The 19,386-nt window shown below is 52.0% G+C and overlaps 2 protein-coding genes across 4 annotated transcripts in view; one reads left to right on the top strand and one right to left on the bottom strand.

Moving 5' to 3' along the window:
* The window catches only part of KIAA1614 (KIAA1614 ortholog), a 43,006-nt gene extending 41,906 nt beyond the window's left edge, over positions 1 to 1,100 (top strand). For all 3 annotated transcript variants that reach the window (XM_030302603.1, XM_030302602.1, XM_030302604.1), the window contains exon 10: positions 247 to 1,100. In XM_030302603.1, coding sequence (XP_030158463.1) covers positions 247 to 440 — 194 coding nt within the window. In that variant the 3' untranslated portion in view covers positions 441 to 1,100. The remainder of the gene's footprint in view (positions 1 to 246) is intronic.
* Positions 1,101 to 8,370: 7,270 nt separating this feature from the next.
* The window catches only part of STX6 (syntaxin 6), a 51,739-nt gene continuing 40,723 nt past the window's right edge, over positions 8,371 to 19,386 (bottom strand). The window contains exons 7-8 of the mRNA XM_030302334.2: positions 18,616 to 18,710; positions 8,371 to 14,371 (exon numbers count right to left, since the gene is read on the bottom strand). Coding sequence (XP_030158194.1) covers positions 14,295 to 14,371; positions 18,616 to 18,710 — 172 coding nt within the window. The 3' untranslated portion in view covers positions 8,371 to 14,294. The remainder of the gene's footprint in view (positions 14,372 to 18,615; positions 18,711 to 19,386) is intronic.

Here is a 19,386-nt window from a genome sequence, read left to right as displayed (position 1 = left end):
GGGCATTTTAAAAGAGGAGACAGAAAAATGAAATTATACCAGGAGGGCAGGCATACTGTATCTATGTAGAAAGCCTTGTGGTTATGAGGCAGAATAATGAGGGTGTGTGTATGTGTGTGCATGGAGAAGTGCCCTGTGAGCACCTGCTTCCCCACCCCACGCTCACCAGCACCCACCTGGTCAGCGTTCCACAGAGCTGCGTGTCCTTGGATTTCACCTGTTAAATTGTTCTGTTTTCTTTTGCAGGGTTCTACGTGCAGGAGATAGCTGATTCGAGCATGGCCAAGCTGTACTCAGGGCTGCTGGGGGTAGGGGATGAGATCCTCGAGGTAAATGGGGCCAAAGTTGCAGGGCTGGGCTTGGCTCATATCAAGGAGCTCCTGGCCCACGCAGACAGCTTGTCAATCCGTGTGCTGAGGCAGAGGCCCATCCCTCGGTGACCCAGCGGTGCTCCCGCCCCGCACAGTCACTCCCGCAGAGCCCTGAATTGGCCTAGGAGGAATGGAAATGCACTGCACAAAGCTGCTTTGTGGACCAAAGACAGATGACAGTGGCATGTAACCCCTGTGGCAGGGCGTCTGTGATTGACCACCATACGTGAGGGCAGGAGCCTGCTTATGTGTTTTAAGGATGTTAATTTACGTGGAACTGGGGAAAAAAGACCTGGATCTCCTTCAATGCAAGAAGCGGGGTCAGCCTCTTTCCTTACCTTTGTTGGCAAGAGGAGAGAGAGGCGGCAGGTACTGGGGTTGGCCCCTGACCACCTCTTCACCCCCAAGTCCTGTCCCACTCTCTGTCAAGGGCTCCCCCAGCCTTCCGCACTCCAGAACCAAAGAAAGTTCTTGGCCATATTGGCCTTGAGCCTGCCTTTAAAGTCTCATTCCTTCCACATCCCATTGAACACCTTTGTTCTTTTTCTGGAAATGGGCAAAGTGTCCTGGAGTGACAGCCTTACAGCCCTTGGCCATATATTCCAAGCCAAACATTGGAACATGTGGTCTGGTGTGAGAACATCTGGGAGATGTTATCTGGTAGCCAGAATATTAAGAGTTTCTGGGAAATTTTTGTGATATATAAAGTTGAAGGGAAAAAAAAAAAAACCAGACGAATTTCCAGGAAGAGCAGCCATGGCCAGTAGGACTGGCCAGCCCCGCCCCCACCAGCCTGCCCTCTGCCTCTGCCCAAGGCAACACTGGAGCTGGCGGTGAGGGCCTGTCTTCCTTCTCCTGTAGAGTGTGGGCATGGCTGTGGCTGGTGCCAGGCTGTCCCCAGCCACAAGCTCTCTGCCCAGACTCCCCGGTGGCAGCTGTGGGTGGGTCAGCAGGAAGTGCAATGACAGGGTACAGGCAGGGGGATGGGCTGTCTCACCAGGTTGCTTCCCTGCTCTAGGCCCAAAGGGTTGGGACTGTCTGGGAATGGATGGCCGTGTGTCAGTCTTAAATTATTAAAAAGCAAAGCTGAAGCTTCTCTCACTCCAAGTCGCTAAATTCTGGGCTGGATGTTCACTTGACCTTGAGTGGCCAAGAGCAGGGGCCTGAATTGGGGGCAGAGGGAGGGAGGACACAGGGACAGAAGTGAACTGTATTGAGCATGCCAGAGGGAAGGCTAGGGTAGTCCCCCAGGGTTGGGGTGACAGCCAGGGTGGATGCAGAAGCCTCCAGGGACAGTCCTCTGGCTGAGAGAGGAGCCTGGGGCAAGGTGCGCTTATGAACAGGGGAAAGAATGGAGCTAGGGGCCTCCGGTGGGTGATGCTGGGGTGAGGGGTGCAGTGAGCAGTTCAGTACTGTTTTAGAACTTGATAAAACACACAGCCTTAGTTAAAATGAGTGTTCATAGCAGCTTTCACTGGGCAAGGTCACTGAAGGGTACATGTGGCCTGAGGGAAAGGTGATGGCGGGGAGGGGACTGGCAATCCTGTGGAATGTATAGTGAATGTTCTCCTGGGTCCAGGCCTTACCTGCAGGAGCCAGTTAAAACTCCCTCTTTACTGCCCCCTGGAGGCTAGGGGGTGTGCTCCCAGAGCCCCAGAGCGCTGCAGGATGGGGAGACTGAGCCACCTGGGATGGGAATGAGGAGGGGTGGCTCCAGCAGGTGAGCAGAGGGGCCAGTGGAACAAGTGTTTGGGCCTTCACGGTGTGAAGAGGGTGCTGGAACATCTCAGAGACCAACCTGGGGCCCCCAAAGCTTGGAAATGGCCCCATGGCAGGACAGGAAGTAGTCATGGGGAAAACCCTGGCAGCTCCTGTACCCCCAATTCCTGGCCTTGAGCTCATGAAACTTGGGAAATTTCATATTGAAAAAAACTTATGGGAGCAAAGGCACCTCTGTTTTCTCTGTATGGTGAGGACAACGTGCCTTCCCAGCTCCAGCTGGGAAGGAAGGGAAAGTAGGGGGCTCTGGCCAGGACAGGACTGGGAAAGGTCTCTAAGCAATACTGGGCATCTGCTTTTGTTACCTCCCAGGGCCAGGGCCAGGCTCTTGACACATCTTATTTAGTCCTTAAAAACAGACCTGCCATTTATGCCCTGTGTATCATCTGCCTTTACACAGATGGAGAGCTGAGTTGAGCAACAGTGACAGGACATTCAGACCTGGCCTCTCTGACTCAAGGCCACTCTTCCAGCTGTGACATCTCCCACCTCCCCCCCCACCCCCCCGCCGAAAAAGGCTTGACAGGGGGGAGTAGACACTCTGGACTGTGTGAACTAGACCTGCACTTCTTCCTGAGTAACGTGAGGCCAGGGGCCCTGACTCGTGTAGGTGGGTGGGGACTTTGGTTCCTCCAGACACCTGCCTGACGTCCCCATCTGCTCTGTCTGGGGAGCTGCTAACCAGGTCAGCCCTGTGTCACCCACAGGACTGTCAGAAAGCGCCTGCTTAGAACCTAGTGGAGTAACTAGGAGCCAGGCCCTTTGACAGGCAAGGATCCCCTGGAGATGAGAAAGACAGGCTCAAGCTGCCATAGTCTCAGGGAGACACAAACATGCCCACGTGGCCTGGTGTGTGCGGCAGGAGAGCCTGGCACCTGGCCTCTGGGGTAGACAGCCTGAGTGATCAGCTGGGGGGAGGGAGCTTACCGACAAGGGACACCCACGCAGGGTTTTGTAACGTGAGTAGGAACTTACAGGAAGGATGAAGAAAAGGACGTTCAGGCACAGAAGATAACAGCCTGCGCAAAGGTGGCTTTTTCCTGTACCTAACCTATGACCTTCCCCCATCCCCCCACCCCCCAGGGCAGTTTATTGGTATTCTGTGTCCAGAGCTCTCTCCACAGAAGCCATCAGATTTGGGGACTACACAGAACAGAAAGTGGCTCCAACTTGGGCCTCAGACATGTCAATATCCTTAGGGTGACAGGTGGGGGTGGGGCGCAAGGTCAGAAGTCGCTAGCGGAAGCCGGGGGTGGGGGGATCTGGGAGGGAAGGGCGGTCCCTGGCCAACCTCCCTCCCACCGTCGCCTGCTAGAACCTTTTTTTTTCAGGGCGCCTCTCCTCGGTGGCGGAGGGGCCGGCGGGGGGCGAGAGCTCATCTCCAAGGCGGAGTGCGGCCGGCACCAGGTTCCCTGGGAAGGGGGACCGAAATTTGTCGCGTGTCAGCGACCTGGAGGCGACTGTTCGCAGGCAACCGCCCCGCGCCCTCCCCGCCAGGCTACTCTGCTCCGACGCGCGTGTCGCCTGCAAGTCGGGACGGCCGGGCGGGGCGATCCCGCGGGTCCGGGCAGGTCGCACAGGCGGCTGGCTCCCCGCGGGTGCGCCCTCCCTGCCACTCGGCCGCCCGGGAGGTGCCCTCCGCGCCGGCCTCCCGGCCTTTGTTGCGCGCCGCCCGCCCTCCCGCTGTCGTGTCCGCGCTGTCCTTCCTGGCGTCCGCGGGGGCCGGAGCGGGAGACGGGGCTCTGGCCGCACTGCCCCGCCCCGGGGCCGCCCGGCCTGGCGCGGGCTCGGTTGGAGGCGCAGGACGGCTGGAGCCGGCAGTTTTCCAGAGGCTGGGGGCGGGGTGGGGACGGGTTGCACGCTCCCAGCCCCCAACAGACACACGACGCAGGAGCCCTCGCTGGGCGCCGGAGGCCGGGAAGAGGCTGGCCCTCAATTTGCCCCGGAGGGACGCACGGCTGGGGACCGCGGGAGCGGACAACCGGGAGGACTGGCCTGAGCAGGAGGGAGGGATGGGACGGGAAGCGAGGCGACTCAGGACTGGCACGCGTGGCGCGGGGAGCAGAATGAGGACCGGTACGCGCAGTGTTCCGAGTCTCAGGATGGAGGAACCACAGGCGCAGCTCGGATTTGGGAAGTGAAGGTTAATTCAAAGGCGTGCAGTCACTGTGCCTTCTCCCAGCCTGCTCTGCTCCTCCGATCTTCCAGAGCTCTGTTGGGGACGTTAAGGATTCAGTACTGAATCCTTGAGGCAATTCTGCGAGAAACGGACTACTTATCTCTGCTTGCAAACTGGCAGCCGAAGACTCAGGTTTAAATTATCTAAGGTCACATTGCAAATATTACTAGCGGAGAATGGATTTGAACCCGGCCCTCTGTGACGGCCAGCCTGTGCGCGTCCTCCCTCCTGGAACCCTGTGGGGCTCACCTCATCCGGAGGCCCTCGAACACCCGGGTTGGGCCGACCCCTGCCCCCAGCACCCCCGTCCCCCATCTTCACCAGGGCGGCGTGAGGGGTTCGGCTTCAGTTTTTCTGCAGGGAAATTGCCTTGGCGCTCCCATCTCCCCGCGGGGGGCGGGAGGAAGTGGGGACAAGATCATTTTCCAGAACAGTTTCCGAAAAGCAGGCGTAACCCACTCGTGGGTCATGTCTTGTGGGTCGACACCAATATTTTAAAAAGTAGCGTTTCGCACAAGGCATGTGTAGGTTTTGTTTGAGAACCAATTTTTTCAGAGGGGTGTGTGTGTGTGTCCTGAGCTGTAACTTAAAGGATCGTTCTGACCCCTGCTCTGGAGCGCGCTGAGAACACGCCCTCGGCACGGCCTGGGGGAGTGGTGGTTGGAGGGGAGGCTGCCTCCGTCCTCTGTTACCCGGAGCTCCAGAGATCCGACCTCCGCGACCTCTTCCAGCGGTGCGCTGCCTGCAGAACGCTGCTGAACCTTCCTGGACTGGTGGCTCGTCTGTATGTGCGTGGCCCCTAGGGGAAGAGGCATCCTTGATCCTACAGGCTTGTCGCCGAGAAGCCCGTGTCCCAGGGGCAGGGTACAGTGAGGTGACTGGACTTCCTGGTCCTCCAAACCGGCCTCCGTGCAGTGGGATTCCCGCGTGGGTACTTAGGGGCAGGAGCCGTTGGATCCCTGATCTGGCCACGCCCCAGATTCCCGCATTCACTCACCCGTTTCCTGCTGCTAATTCGTATGCCCTTGCTGGAACACCCTTTCCCTTGTCCACCCGCGGACTCCTTGGCAGCCTTCAAAAATACTAGAGATGCCTGTCTAGCTGTCCAGGGAAGCATTCCAGGAACACCTGCATGCTGACTTTGTTCCTCTTCCCTGTGCTCCCATATAATCGGGTGCCAGGGCTCTTTATTGTGGCTCTCTTTTCAAATAGAGTTTCTTGCTTATCCTCCATCAAACTTACCTGGCAACACCTGGGCTTCCCTGGTCCATCTGTTCAACCCATTTCCTACCCCAAATCCCCAGGTTGGTTCTGGAGCCATTCACAAGGCTGTCACCGGATCCCCTCTCTCCCCTCCCCCTCTCTCCCTCCCTCCCCACCATCCTCTCTGAAGTTTCCCTCCTTCCTACAGAGCCAGAGCACCTGCTTAGAAATGGCAGCAGCCTTCCTTGGCAAGAAGCTCTGCCCAGCTCTCTCAGGCTGTGGGCTTGGCCAGGTCGGAGCGCCGGGCCCTGAGGAAGGGGCTGCTGTCATTGGCTCTGAATCTCTGCCCATGGAGCCAGGCTTTAACAGCTGCCCTGCCAGGCCTGGAGGGCATCCGGGGCTCTTCTGTGGATGCCTGGGTGCCCGCTGGGCCTGCCTTTGTCTTGTCCTTCTGCAATCTGGGCTCAGGCCCCAATTCGCAGTGTGGGGCTGTCCTCGGGGGTCTGGCCAGGTGCCAGGTACTGGGGAGAGGCCTGCCCTGCCCTTGGGATGCCCACGTCCCCAGGGTGGAGACAGCTACAGCTGTGAAGAGAGACAGACCAGTGTGCCAAGGGGTACAATGGAAGCCCCAGGCAGGAGGCCCCACTCCACCTGGTGAGAAGAAAGGCTTCCCAGACGAGCCAGCCGTGGGCTCAGCAGCCTCCATCCGAGCTCTGGTGTTCTCTCAGGAGCACAGAACGCTGGCAGTGGCGGGAGCTCACAGCAGCATTCAGATGCCACAGCTCTGATCCTCACCCTGGGCTCCACAGATGTCTCCAGGCTTTTCCGAGTTCGTATCAGGAGTCTGGCTCACTTTTTGCCCGTTTCCAGCCAAATAAAAGCTCCAAAACATTTTATCAGCAAGGCCAGCCTGCCTGAGGTCCTTGGCTTAGCAGATCTCTTAACTGTACAGTGGGCATATGGGATTTGAGACGCGGTCAAGTCCAGGGTACCTGGTGTCCGTGCTTTATCTTCACTTCTTAGAGCAGTGCTTTAACCCACCACCAACTCCTACTACAGCTCTTTTCTCTTTGAAGGGACGCTGGCCCCATACTGGTCCAGTCAGACCTGGGTCCTCCTCCTGACCCTACCTCTTCCTCATTTACCCTTGGGCAAACGTCTTCGATGCTCATGCCCGTTTGTGGGTATAAACTGGGCCTCAACGGGGTTTCCCTCGTGGGGTTGTAAGAATGAAATGAAGACCAAAATTTCACTCCCCGTCGTGTCCCCGATGCCCATGATCAAAGACCTGCCAGCACGTCAGATTCTTATCAAATGTTGGCCAGAAGTTTTAGCTGCTAATTAGGTATAAAATTTGAGAAATCTGTTCCTATGAGTTGACCTCTTCCCAAAGGCTGGCCAATCTTAATGTGAACTTTTGTGAACGCAGCTAGAACGCATCCGACGGTGTGGTGAGGAAGGGGATACCACTGCAGAGGTCAGAAAGGTTGGCGATTTGGCCATCCAAGCTGGGTTCTGGAACACCTCACCTACCGAGAGGTGTATTGGTGGGGATGTTCGTGCCCAGGCTCTGCCTGCATCTGCACCAAATGGAGCCGCCGCTAATGTTCCAGTTGTCAGTGTCGTCTTGGTAGAAGGGTCCCTGTTTCCAGACCAGTGACGCCCCCAAGGTGCCAAGGATCGAGGTTTATGTGTCCTCTTGGACGGTGCAGCATTGTGGCAGTATGGACAGGCCTTCCCTTCCTGGGAGTTTCATTTTTGCCCCAGGTCTCCTCTTGTATTTTCAACGTGAGTTTTATGTAAGACTTGTAGCCAGTGGGGACCTTATGAGAGACAGCAAATCACTCTTTTGCTGCGCAGCAGAGCCACGAGTGGAGTTAATGTGCTGGTGGCTCCAGAACCCTCAGCCTTGTACACGGCCGGCTTTTTCTCAACGCCACACAGTCCACAGCTCCCCAGGCCTGGGAGAGGGGCAGATTTGCTTTTATCAGGGGGTACACACAGCCCTTCCTTCTCAAATATTAACTGTAACCCTCAAAATAAGCATTCATTCCTCTAGCAAGGCTGGTTAGTATGTTGACGTGTGTTAACCCTCCTTAGCTATTACATTTGGGGGAAGTCAAGCTGGGGACTCATGAAGCACAGATGTCCCAATTTCTGTGGTAGCACCGAGAGCCAGCAAGTGGCTCTGCCTCGTCTCAGCTGTGTGACCTTGAGAAATCACTTGTGTCCCCATTCCCTCATCTGCACATTTGAGATAATACTAGATGAGGTAACTTCATAGTTTCAAAACACCATTTTAAGTATCATCTGCATTAATACAGATGAAGCACCTAGAATGGTGCTGGGCACATAGAAGGTGTTCAGATAATGAGGGAAGATGAGGAGGACAGATGGGATGATGAAGGTCCCTGTCCTTAAGCTTATATAGCCTCGTCATCTTGTCCAACACAGAATCGAAGGAAGGCTCTTTCACCTGCCAACTGGGATGGCCAGTGTTCTTGCTGGCCAACACTTGGATGAGGGGGAAATAAAAGACTCAGGTCCTTTTGTGTTGTTTCTCTGCTCCCCACACTCCTTGTCCCAACTGAAACTGTGCCGTATGGTATCCTGAATCCATAATGTGGTTATTTTGGGGTTTAATAATTCACGTAACTTGCCCAGCCCAAGAGAGTACAATTTATAATTCAGATCTTCCAACAGCCACATGCTTTCCCCACCCCAGGCATACGCATATGTCTGTGTTTACTGGTGGGGGCAGAAGGAAGGAGCTGTATGTAAGTATGAAAAGAAATAAGAGAAAAACAAAACTTAAAAAACAACAACTGACAAAGGTCATGGTCTCTCCATTTCTCTTTTAATACTGAACAGTATTCTTTGTACAGCTGTAACATGATTTCAAGAGCAGAAATAAGAAACATTACTGATAGACTTCAGGGTGTAAAAATACCACTTTGAAAGACGGCTAGTTGAGATTTTTCTTACGCAAGTATTTTTAAAAAGTTTTCAAGTTTATAGTGTCATCAGTTTGTTTAATGTCAGGATTACGATCAAAGCTATGGAAGAGGTTTTATTATGCAGGGATGGTTTACTGTAGCCTAAATTCCATGATGCAGGAGCAGTGATTCTGAAACTACAGTGGGCAGCAGAATCCCCTGGAAGGCTTGTGAAACACAGCCCACTGGCCTCACCCCCAGAGTCTGTGATTCGGCAGAGCCAGGTGGGCCTGAGAACCTGCATTTCTAGCAAGCTCAGGGGCCATGCCGCCGCCGCTGGTCCCACACCACACTTGGGAGACCCAGCCTGTCGAAAGAGCAAGAATGTATCTACCTGTGGAGGGGTGTGTAAACTGGCACCAGGGCTACTGGGCTCTTCTCGTGGGGAGGAAGGGGGGGGTGCGCACCATCTGGAAATCACCCAGGCATTTTAAATTCGAATCCTTGATCTCACGTCTTTAGTTTGTGCCTTCTGGTTATTTAAAAATAAAACACCGTAGGTTATGTATCCTTGGAAGAAAAATACGACAATTTAGTCCTGCTGAGTGTTGCCACGTATTACACATTCGATTTTTTCATCACACTAATTTCTGATTACAAATGAGCCAGTGAGAGCCGATCTCCACTTAACACAAAACGAATCCACAATCATTTACAGCTTGCGGTCTTTGGCCCTTTCCTGGTTTCCAGGCCACCCCCACCCAGGGCATTCTCCTGGGTCAAGTTAGGACACACCCACATCAAGCTTACAGGTAAGTTCTAGTAACTTCTTAGTGGGAACACCTGGCTGGCCTCTCCCCACCCTGCAGACTCTCTCTTTTCCTGAGGACTAGGACGTCTGCCTCTCCCAGAGCAGACTTACCCCCAGGGCTGTGATTCCTGTTCAGTAGCATGGTCCCGGCTAAAGCCCGCTCTCTGCAGAGTCCAGCAAGAACAACCCTGGACGTGGGGTCACCCCCGGGCTGACACACAGCCTGGCTCGTGTGGAGCGCTGGGGTACCGCCAGGATGACAGAACAAGGCCCGAGAGCTTTGGTCAACAAACAATGAAGCCGGGTGGTCTTATGTCTAACACCCCCTGGAGGATCAAGTGGCTTCTGGGTTCAAGAATTCATAGCCTTAAAAAAAAAAAAAAAAAAAAAAAAAAGAAGGTAAAATACACCTTCTCACTGGCTGCACTTGGCAAACCAGGTCCCTACCAAGCAGTCGGGAAGGTGACTGGGACAATGACTGCTGAAGTGCAGTTACCGTCCACACGGCCTTGGGGAGGGGCATTTCTGGACAAAGGTCACATTGGAAGGAAAACAGCACCAACACATTAGTCTACGTCAGAGGGAAACCAAGCTCTTTCTCCTTCCTCCCCACCTCCCCACCCCTGCATTGGTAAAGAGACTCTAACGTAATAAGGAGCTGTCACATGCAGGTAGATGGCAGCAACATGGCCAAGGGGCCGCTGGAACTTTCGGAGCTTCAGTGTTTGTCCAAAAGCAGACGCCCAAAAGCTGGAGCGAGGGGTGAGCACGACAGGCCACTGCCGGCCTACCCTCTTGTGCCGCTGAGGTCACTGGCCGCACGCAGTGTACGAGCTCCCTGGGGCCCAGCCCAAGACACACCCCGGCAAATGCCGCCCTGTCTGCTGGGGGAGCTGCAGTGAGTGGTCTCGTCTCTAAAACAAAAGGGCCGCACTGGGTGGCCCGCACGCTTCCGAGCGTAGGTCAGGGATGCTGGCCCCAGAAGCCAGCAGGTCTGGAGTTTCGGCCCCACCGAGCGACCTGTGCTAAGCTGTGCGGGCTTCTGTCTCAGAGGGTCACCGCAGGGCTGCCCTCGCCCGGACGGCTGTTTCCCTCTGCTCAGAATTCTCTTGATTTTCTGGACTCAATACCAGTCGGCAGCTTCCCAGTGAGCAGGACGGCAAGTAAACATGGGGAGCCTGGTGTCCGCATTCACATCCGACGGACTGCTGCACAAGCACATTCACGAGAGCTGGGACAGGGCAGCGGACAGAACAGAGAGTGGGTCTCCCCTCATCAGGCCAGCCTGGTGATGGGACTGCCCCTCCCTCAGAAGCAGAGGCCCGGGGGGGGGGAAGGGGGGGGAGGGCGGGGCACTGCTGCGCCCCTGCCAGCAGCCCAGGCCCATTCCGTGGGGCGTGGTCTTCGTGAACCAACTCAGGTCAGGCGTGACGCGGTGTGACAGAGGGGCGGAAGGTCTGAGAGCTCTTTGGTTTCACCTCTCTCTGCTCTTGGTGGAGAAAGAACACGTTTTTCAAAAATGTTATTCTTCAAAAACCTGGGAGGGAAAGAAATGCCAGCGAGAGGAACACAAAGAGGGAGGTAGTGCATGCCGCATTTTGGAACTTCTGCTTTTCAGGCTGTCCCAATTTTGTTCCGCTTCCAAGTTCATCCTGCAGTACAAGGTGAAGCCAAGCAATCCGAGTCCACAGAGCTGAAAAGCAACTCCTATGTATAATTCAGTTCCTAGATCTTCAAATGCTATGAATTCTCTAGAAAGGTAATGGTCTCACTTTATAGCCAGGGAAATTACCAGAAGAAAGATCTTGGCTCTGCCACCTTCACTTACAGAAGGTAAAACACTTAACAGAGACAGATTTCTGTTGGAGTTAGACTAGATTTCTCTTCACAGCCCTGAATCTCACGAGGTGAGAAGGAGTAGAAGTTGCCAAGTGGTTGGCTACCAGACCCATCAGTCTGTTTAACTCTGGCTAAAAGCAGAGAATAATGGGCAAGCTCCCAAGTCTCTCCCCCTTCGGCTCTGGCGTGAAGATCGTCATGTAACACACACGCAGTGACTTCCAACTGCCACCCAGCAGTGGGCACACAGAGAGCACGGGGCGTTTTCAGTCCACACAAAGGCAAGATCAAAGACGAGGACGAAAACCTAAAGGTATTTCGGTTTTCCAGCTGGATCCCCCACTCTGGCTAACTCTCTCAACGGTTCATTCCCCCAATTAACCCCCCAAATCAGCTGATTAGAAAAACGTTCTTGCAATAAACGCAAGTTGAGCTGTTTCTCTTTATCCATCACATTCTGCCACTTCCTTAGAAATGATGAGTACGTGTCGAGGTGCAGAGGCTGGAGAAAGCCCAACTGCTTCTAGGATGTGCCCCTGAGAAGCGCAGGGGGGTCACCGGTGTCCACTGCTCTCCCCCTCCTATCGGCCGGGGAACCACTTAGGTGCCCTCTGGAGCCCGGCAGTGTCAGGATCACCGAGGAGGCAACATTTGTCCTCAAAAGTCAACCTAAGCCCCTGGGTTACTCTCTTGGACCGCCCTGGTTTGTGGTCTGGGTGGAGGCTTTCAAATGAACACTCATCTGTAGCGATGCCCCGTAGGCCCAACAGGGTCAAGCCCAGGATCAAGCCCGCTGGGCCAGGAGTTATGCCTGGGGCAGAGCCGGCTCTGACGAAGATATTAAGAGGCTGCCTGTCAAAGAGCAGTTCCTCTGAGGCGAGGAGACAGGGGCCTGCAGGGAGCACGCATGCAGTGCTTGTATTTTCAAGTAAACTTTCCTCCTCATAAATAATTCCCTCTTCGGCTTCAGGAGTCTCGTCTACAATAGCCACTGTTCAGCAAATACTCGAAATTAGGTGAGGTCATCATGCCGATTCTAGATTCATCCAAACACTTAGTAATTAAGCCTTCAGATCACAAAACCTGCTGCCCCCCCAGCCCCCCTCCCCTCCGACATCAGGGAAGCATCTTACTCATTCATGACCAGGCGTGTTCCCAACAAGCCCCACTGACACATGTGACAGTTGTGTGGGGCACAGTAAATCTGGTAATAGGAGGACAACAGCATGGCTTGTAAAGAGCATAATCATACAGGCCATTAGGATGCCTACTGCCTCTTGTGATGTGGAGTGTGGATACAGTACTGAGACAAGGTCCTCATTTATGTTTAACAAAGACCTGTATATTTTAATGCAAATCTAAGGACCATCCCTGTTCTAAGTTTAGAGAAGACTATTTGAATGAGTCTCGAAACTTTGTAAAACAAATAACCTAGTACCCTATATCGGAAGCCCTTTGTAGTAATCTTTTTTTTTTTTTTTTTTTTGCTAATTTGAAAAAAATAACTTATTTATATATCAGAGTTGACTGTAAACGTGGATGTCAACCACCCTTTTAGTTTTATAAATCTGCTTTTAGCTTTCATCAACAGGCAGATTTACTTACCTACCATGATCCTAACCATGAGAAAATACCCTTCTTTAAAAAACTGTTACAAATATTTATTAAAAAGTGCAAGTCAAAAGTCAGCTGGGCAAGTACATCATTGCAAATCACAAAAAAGGGCGGGGGGGGGGAGCCGAAAGCAAATAAACAAGAAAGACAAACAAGAAAAAAAATTAAAAAGAAAAAAAACCAACCAGTGTGCCGAGGAGTGGACCCCAACAGATGAGGAAACAAGAAGTCCAAGCTAGAGCTCTATCCGGATGTTGGCTGTGCTTTCCAAGCGCACAAAAAGATGGTGAGGACAGCCACGGCCTCCCCTGCCAGGCTCTGGGTCAGCTGCTGCTTCAACAGTGGTGACAGCATCAGGGAGGCTATATAAATATCCTATAGACACGTGTACGTTGGAGGCATTTAAAAAGTCATCAGAAGCCTGAAATTTAGCATCTCAGCAGTTTCAGCTACTAAAACTCAATTAAAGCGGCTCAGTTATTTGAATGGATGATTAAAAAAACCAAAAAACTGAGTTGTCATCTTAGGGGGGGAAAAAACCCTCAAGTTCACCTACCCATTCTTGCCATGATTCACAGGGTAAGAGAAGTCTGGTTCAGAACTAGCCTTTTTTGTCATTATGGTTTCTGTCGCCGTGCTAATGATGTACTAACCACTCCCAACCGTGACCTCCCTCCCCCCCCGCCCCCCGCCCCCCGGTGCAGAGTGCCACAGGAGTGACCTAACCATCGAGGAGGCTGGCCAGGGACCCTAACCCGTTCAAGTGTGCTGTAGCCATACAGTTAAAGGTGGTCCTAAAAATACAAGCTGCACCAGGACAGCAACGTGAATTTGGCAAGGCTCTGACCTCCAGCAACCTCACCCACCGTTCCCTCAGCTGTGCAAACTGGGTCCTGCCACCCTCTCCTCCCTTCAGTTCAAGCCACCCGTTGTTAGCATCCCCAAAGCCTAGTGCTTTCCATTATTCTCCATTAGCTATTTCTACCACAAAATAATGTGCCTGGAAAAGCAATTTTATCCCAGCACTTATCCCTGAAAAATGGATCGGTGCGTCTTCTGTCACAAACTGCTTCTTGGGCCTTCTGTTCCCATCAGCGACCGGCTGTCAGGGGCGGCGGGGAATGAAACGTGCCCGGGAGCCCGCACTCCGGACAGGGCTCATCGGGACGGGACCGCGGTGCGCCGTCGGAGCCGGGGGAAGGGTCTGGGCCGGAGAAAAGAGCTGTCCGAGATGGATGGAATGAGCAACAGCAAGCGCTAGTGGAGTCTGCGGAATTTTCTGGATTCCTCCGAGGCCATCCTTGGGGCGTGAGGCCTGGGAGGCAAAGCAGTGGCGGGCCATCCTCAGAGCGGGCCAGGCGGGCCAGGAGCGCACGGTCGTCCACCCGGTGTTCCCCGTGGCCCTGCCAGCGCCGGGTCAGAGCAGCTGTCAGTGGTGGGGTCACGGGGAGGGGGGTCAGTGCAGGCCGCGTCTTCCAGAGAGAAGCGGGAGGGGACGGCAACGCCCGGCGCCGCTGCCCGCCTCCCCGGGTTCGAGTGCAGGAGGGGCTGCGCCGGCCGTGTCACAGCACAAGGAGGAGGACCAGCACGACCAGCAGGACCACGAAGAGGACGGCGATGGCACACCACTGGCGCCTGTCTGGAAGGCAGGACACGAGGATTAGCGCTCTCGGGACTCTACGTTCCCCAAGGTACAGTCACATGCAACTCCCCGCAGCAGAAAGGGGCCAGAGTGTGCGGATGACGGGGGCTCGGAGGATCTGGAACCCGCCCGTGTGCCGGGTGTCTGCGCCTGCACCGCATGTGCACCCACAGCTCTGCCGGTCCCTCGAACACGGGCCTGTAACCAGTACGTGCTCCGCGCTTCAAGTCTTTCATTAAAACCCGTGGCTCTCAGCTGGCTGCTGGTGGGTACCATGCCCCTGGCAAGGTGCTGGCACTGGCATTACAGATCAAAGCCCATTTGCTTTAATCCTCTACCGAAGCCAAATCACTTCATTCAACAAGAATCCTGTTCTTTGCTCAACGGGCACTAGGGGAGGACGGAAAGAGGATAAAAGCTCCCGCTGGTCACTCCAGGAAATGAAGGGCTGAAAAAGCAAACTCCGGGGACCATAAGCACGATCACTGTTACGCCACACCCCTCCAGGAGAGATTACTGGGAAAGTAACTTACGCAGCTTACCACTGAATCCAAGTGGAAGGCCTTCTCTGAAACCTGCCCTACCAACACTTCAGAACAAGCACCGGAAACTAAGCGGCTAGAGTCCATCTAAACACCAAGAGCAAGGAGGCGCGGAGGAACAGAAGGGCCCACGCAGAGCCCCAGCTCCACCCACAATCCCCCGCGTGCCTGGCAGGAAACACGAATACCCTCGCTCACCCTGGGCCGGGCCGGGTGTGGAGCCCAGGGTGCCGCCACTGCCAGGATGCCTCCTGAACTTGTGGAGGTAGAAAGAACAAGCAGTCTTTCTACAAAGGGCCAGACAGAACAGACTTTCACTGGCCTATGAAAACGTATTTCCTCTGCTAGAGAGGAGTCCTCCATTTAAACAGAGATATGAAGGTAAACTGATTCATCAAAAGTCTACTTGAAAGCCTGCAGATTCTAGGACACCATGGCTATGGAGGATCACAGTGTAAGAAGGTCCGCATCCAGGAAAATCGATTGCAAAGCTTTCCTCAGAGCAATGCTAAGTCCACAAACCAGTACTTAAATTATCTAACTGCCACGGCTGGCAAAATTTTAGAACCGGCCAAGAGACTGCCACCAAGTGACAGTAAGCAAAGTAAGTACCTTCTTGGTGGTGATCACCTTGCTCTACTTCAGACACTCTAGAAACTCACTTAGAAACTGTGATCAGGGCAAAGACCCCACGTCTGTTGGTTCCTTGTCTGAACAGGACTAGTCCAATGGGCATGGGAGGCAGAACTGGCCAACTCAGATAATATTTTTAATCTGTTTAACTATCACTTCACTGCTCAAGAGAACTTGAGTTAATCTAGCATTCTTTCATCTATTTAAAAATGCCTATAAGAACTTCAAAACACTCATTAAAATGATTAGTTGGTATTCTTCCAGGACAAAACAGCAAGACAATTGCTTCCTAACCATCCCTGCCCCCCAACCTTACACATATCCCTGTCCCCCCCACCCCCCAACATTCTCAACCCTAGATTCCCAATATCGAACCAGTTTTCCACTTTTTGGCTTTCCATCAGCCTCTCCCCAAGCCCCTCCCACCTCCAATCACTCTCTCTTCCAGGATTGCATTAAATAGGGGTTTTCATCAAGGACAACATCCCTCATACAAGCTAGCACAACCGGACGCTCCTTTAAAGCCATTTCCCTTTGAAGTGCTAAGCTGCTGCTAGGAAGCCTGAACCAGGTAACCTCACCCGCTGACTTCTCCCCAGAAGGGGGGCAAAACTAACCACAAAGCCTTCTGCGCTCTCAAGGGAAAAGCCTAACCAGCTTTGTAAGCTCAAGACCTGCTTCAAAAAGTAGATGGGAACAAAGAGAGCTCCAATGGCAGGTGTTTCTCCCCTTCCAGTATATTTTCCTCCACTGGAGAGAAAAGATAAAAAAATTTTAGAAGGTGAGGGAAGACTCAAAAGAACCTTCTACTCAAAAGAATACACCATCCTCGGGTCACTCATAAAGCGAGTGTGGCATCTCGGCTGATTTCTTCCACGAAGCAGCCAGCCACGGGGAAGGGCAGACGTTCTGATTCTCCGGAACCGTGTGGCTGGCATGTGAGCGCGGTTACTGCCTGATCAACTTCAACGTGTCTTCATATACTTTAAGTACAGATTAAAAAGCCGCGAACTTGCCCAGAAGTTATGGAGAACAGAGGCAAATACAAATTGCCTTGGTGTCAACCTGAAGCCAAGAGCACCAAGCAGGAGGCCCTGAGCAATCTTTCTCTTGGGAGCAGGCAAAGCTTAAAATGAAAAAACCATGGGCAAGCTGTCTAAACTGAAGGGCCTTTCAGGCTGAATTCTCCGTCTCCTGGCCCTTTTTCTTAGACAAATATAATTGAAGTCCCTACTTTGCTCCCCAAACTTTTCTTTCAGGATAAAGTAGCATAAAGCATAAGCAAGGCTCAGTGCTATTTATACACACTGAACGGCTTATCACAATGCAAGCACTTTTCTAAATTATTCATTCCCGGAATGCTGAGAAACAAAGACACAGTGCATCTTTGTTCTTTGCTCTTCCCCAAACAAAACTGGTGCTGAAGTAGCTACTTGACTTTGTGATGAATACACACACTAGAGAGGGCCTGGGGTTTACACTGGTTATGTAATACTTCACTAATTATTATTATTATTTTTTTTAAGTAGAAGCATGAAGGTGGGAGAGAACAGAGGAATAGGGAAGAAGGCTTTGCAAACCTTTCTCTAAGTGTGTGAAAGATTAACTAAGCTGGTGCCTGCTTCAGGCAATGAAAAGCTGCTGGAGGCATAAAGGTATTTGTCCCTGGAGAGAAAGAAGGAACTAAGTCTGGCTACGAGCTTCCCTCTGTTTTGGATAAAAAAAACAAAACAAAACAGGTCCTTTGCCCTGCAGGGCCATATTCTGCCCGACTTCCTATTTTTTAAAAAAGAAACAAACATTAAGTAAGTACTAATACGTGGGAGACACTTTAAACACTTGTACATTAATTACTATTATTTAATTTAACTTCCACAATGCTCTGAAGAGGCAGGCAACAACCTATTTTTTTACAGGTAAGAAGCTGAGCCCCAGACAACTGTTCTTTAACTTGACTATGAGTTAAACTGCTGGAAAGCAAATACAGATCTGTATTAGCCTTAGCGCAGAAGGCCGAATGAACAATTAGACCCCGTAACACATACCTGATGAGAGGAAACCCACAGAAGAATGAGGCAAGAAATGGGAAGCTCCAGCGGGGGTGCTAGTGCTCTGCTTCAACCACATTTACATCACCTCAAGGAGTACCTCAGTTCCTCCCTTGACCAAGCCACCCCCTGCCGACTAAAGAAGAAAGGAGATACTGGATGTTCTTCGGCTTTAAAATACAGTATTTCTAATGTACTAGGGGAGGTGGATTGCTGCCATCAACAAATAGAGTCACTGGAACATATCTTCCTACATAGTGACCAGTTTGAAAACTGTTAAAATTTCACCCCACTCTGGCGCAAATCTGCTGGAATATTTCACTCACGACTTTAAGTGAAAGCAATTTATTTTTTATTTAAAAAGATTTTTTTTTAAGTTTATTTATTTTGAGAAAGAAAGAGAGAGAGAGAGACCACACGCATTGAGAGTGGGGGAGGGGCAGAGAGCGAGAGAGAGAGAGAATCACAAGCAGGATCCCCGCTGTCAGCATGGAGCCCAATGCAGGGCTCGATCTCACAAACTAGAAGATCAATGAGATCATGACCTGAGCCAAAATTAAGTCAGATGCTTAAATGACGGAACCACCCAGGTGCCCCTGAAAGAAATTTAAATTAGATCTGTAAGGCCATCTGATACTGAAATGGTAGGAGTTTTTCAATAAAAGAAAGTCCAGGGAAAACAATAACCGGCTTCTTCATTACTGTTCCCTATATGGGCAAGGAAATAAGAAACTAAAATAAAAAAGGATTTTGTAATTGCAATGAGAGTTGCTCCACTAGGAGAAAAGCCACCCACCACACCAGCCTTGTGCAGTGGGGGGACACAAAGACCACTTCTCCGGTGAAGGCCATAAGTGGCAGACGAGGCCTGTGCCTACCGGTCTTCCTTCTCTGACAAGAAAGCAGACCCAAAAATGTACGACAGGAGAGAGATCTGAAGGGGCACACCTGTGAGAACGCTATAGACCATGTTTCTAGAATGAAGTAGGAATTCTTAAGCTTTAAATGCCATACATACCACTGGTCATGTGAGATACTTTTGCAAGTTTCTTCATCACATTGTCCAGCCGGGACTGAGTGCTCTCCAACTCATGGGAGAAATCATCCAACATACTGGAAAGAGAAGCAGACACAGAGGGGTGGCTGGTAAGCACAAAGTCTTGGCAACGCACTGGCCATGAAATTAAATCATGGTAAGGTATGATCTTACCCCACGCCTCAGTGTTAGCAAACCTAAAACAGGTAATGTGGGGGTTTGATCAATCTATTATCCAAACTCCTTAGCACAAGACATGTTTTTTTGATTTCAGAATTTTAGGAATTTAAAAAAGCAATGAATTACACATGCTGGATATTAGCCAGCACTCGCAAGCAGGGTCTGGGGCAGACCCCATAATCAAGCATGTTAATGTTTCTGCAGAGGAAACTAACAGGAATCATAGCTGCAGTGAGTTCAGGTTAGGTTTCCTGTAATATGGGCTTGCTGAAAACTTAAAAAAAAATTTTTTAGAGCTTTGTAGATTTTAGAAGTGTAGACCAGGCAGTGTGGAGCTGATAGAAGAACAGAAACTCAGTGGCAACACAGTGCTCTAGAAAGAGGCTGTGTGAGGTCAGACAACCAGGCTTTGCCACTTGCTTCCCCTGCTACCTTGACAAGGCACCCCACAACTCTTTGGCACAGTTTCTACATCTGTAAAATGGGGTAGCTTCCCTGCCGGGGGTCTTGTGAGCACTAGGTCACAACACAAAGCACTTCGTGGCGACAGGAGCCAAACATACTTTAATCTAA

The sequence above is a fragment of the Lynx canadensis genome, chromosome F1 (genome assembly GCF_007474595.2).
Source record: "Lynx canadensis isolate LIC74 chromosome F1, mLynCan4.pri.v2, whole genome shotgun sequence".
NCBI classification, from domain to species: Eukaryota; Metazoa; Chordata; class Mammalia; order Carnivora; family Felidae; genus Lynx; species Lynx canadensis.
This window is presented reverse-complemented; position numbering and strand designations above follow the sequence as displayed.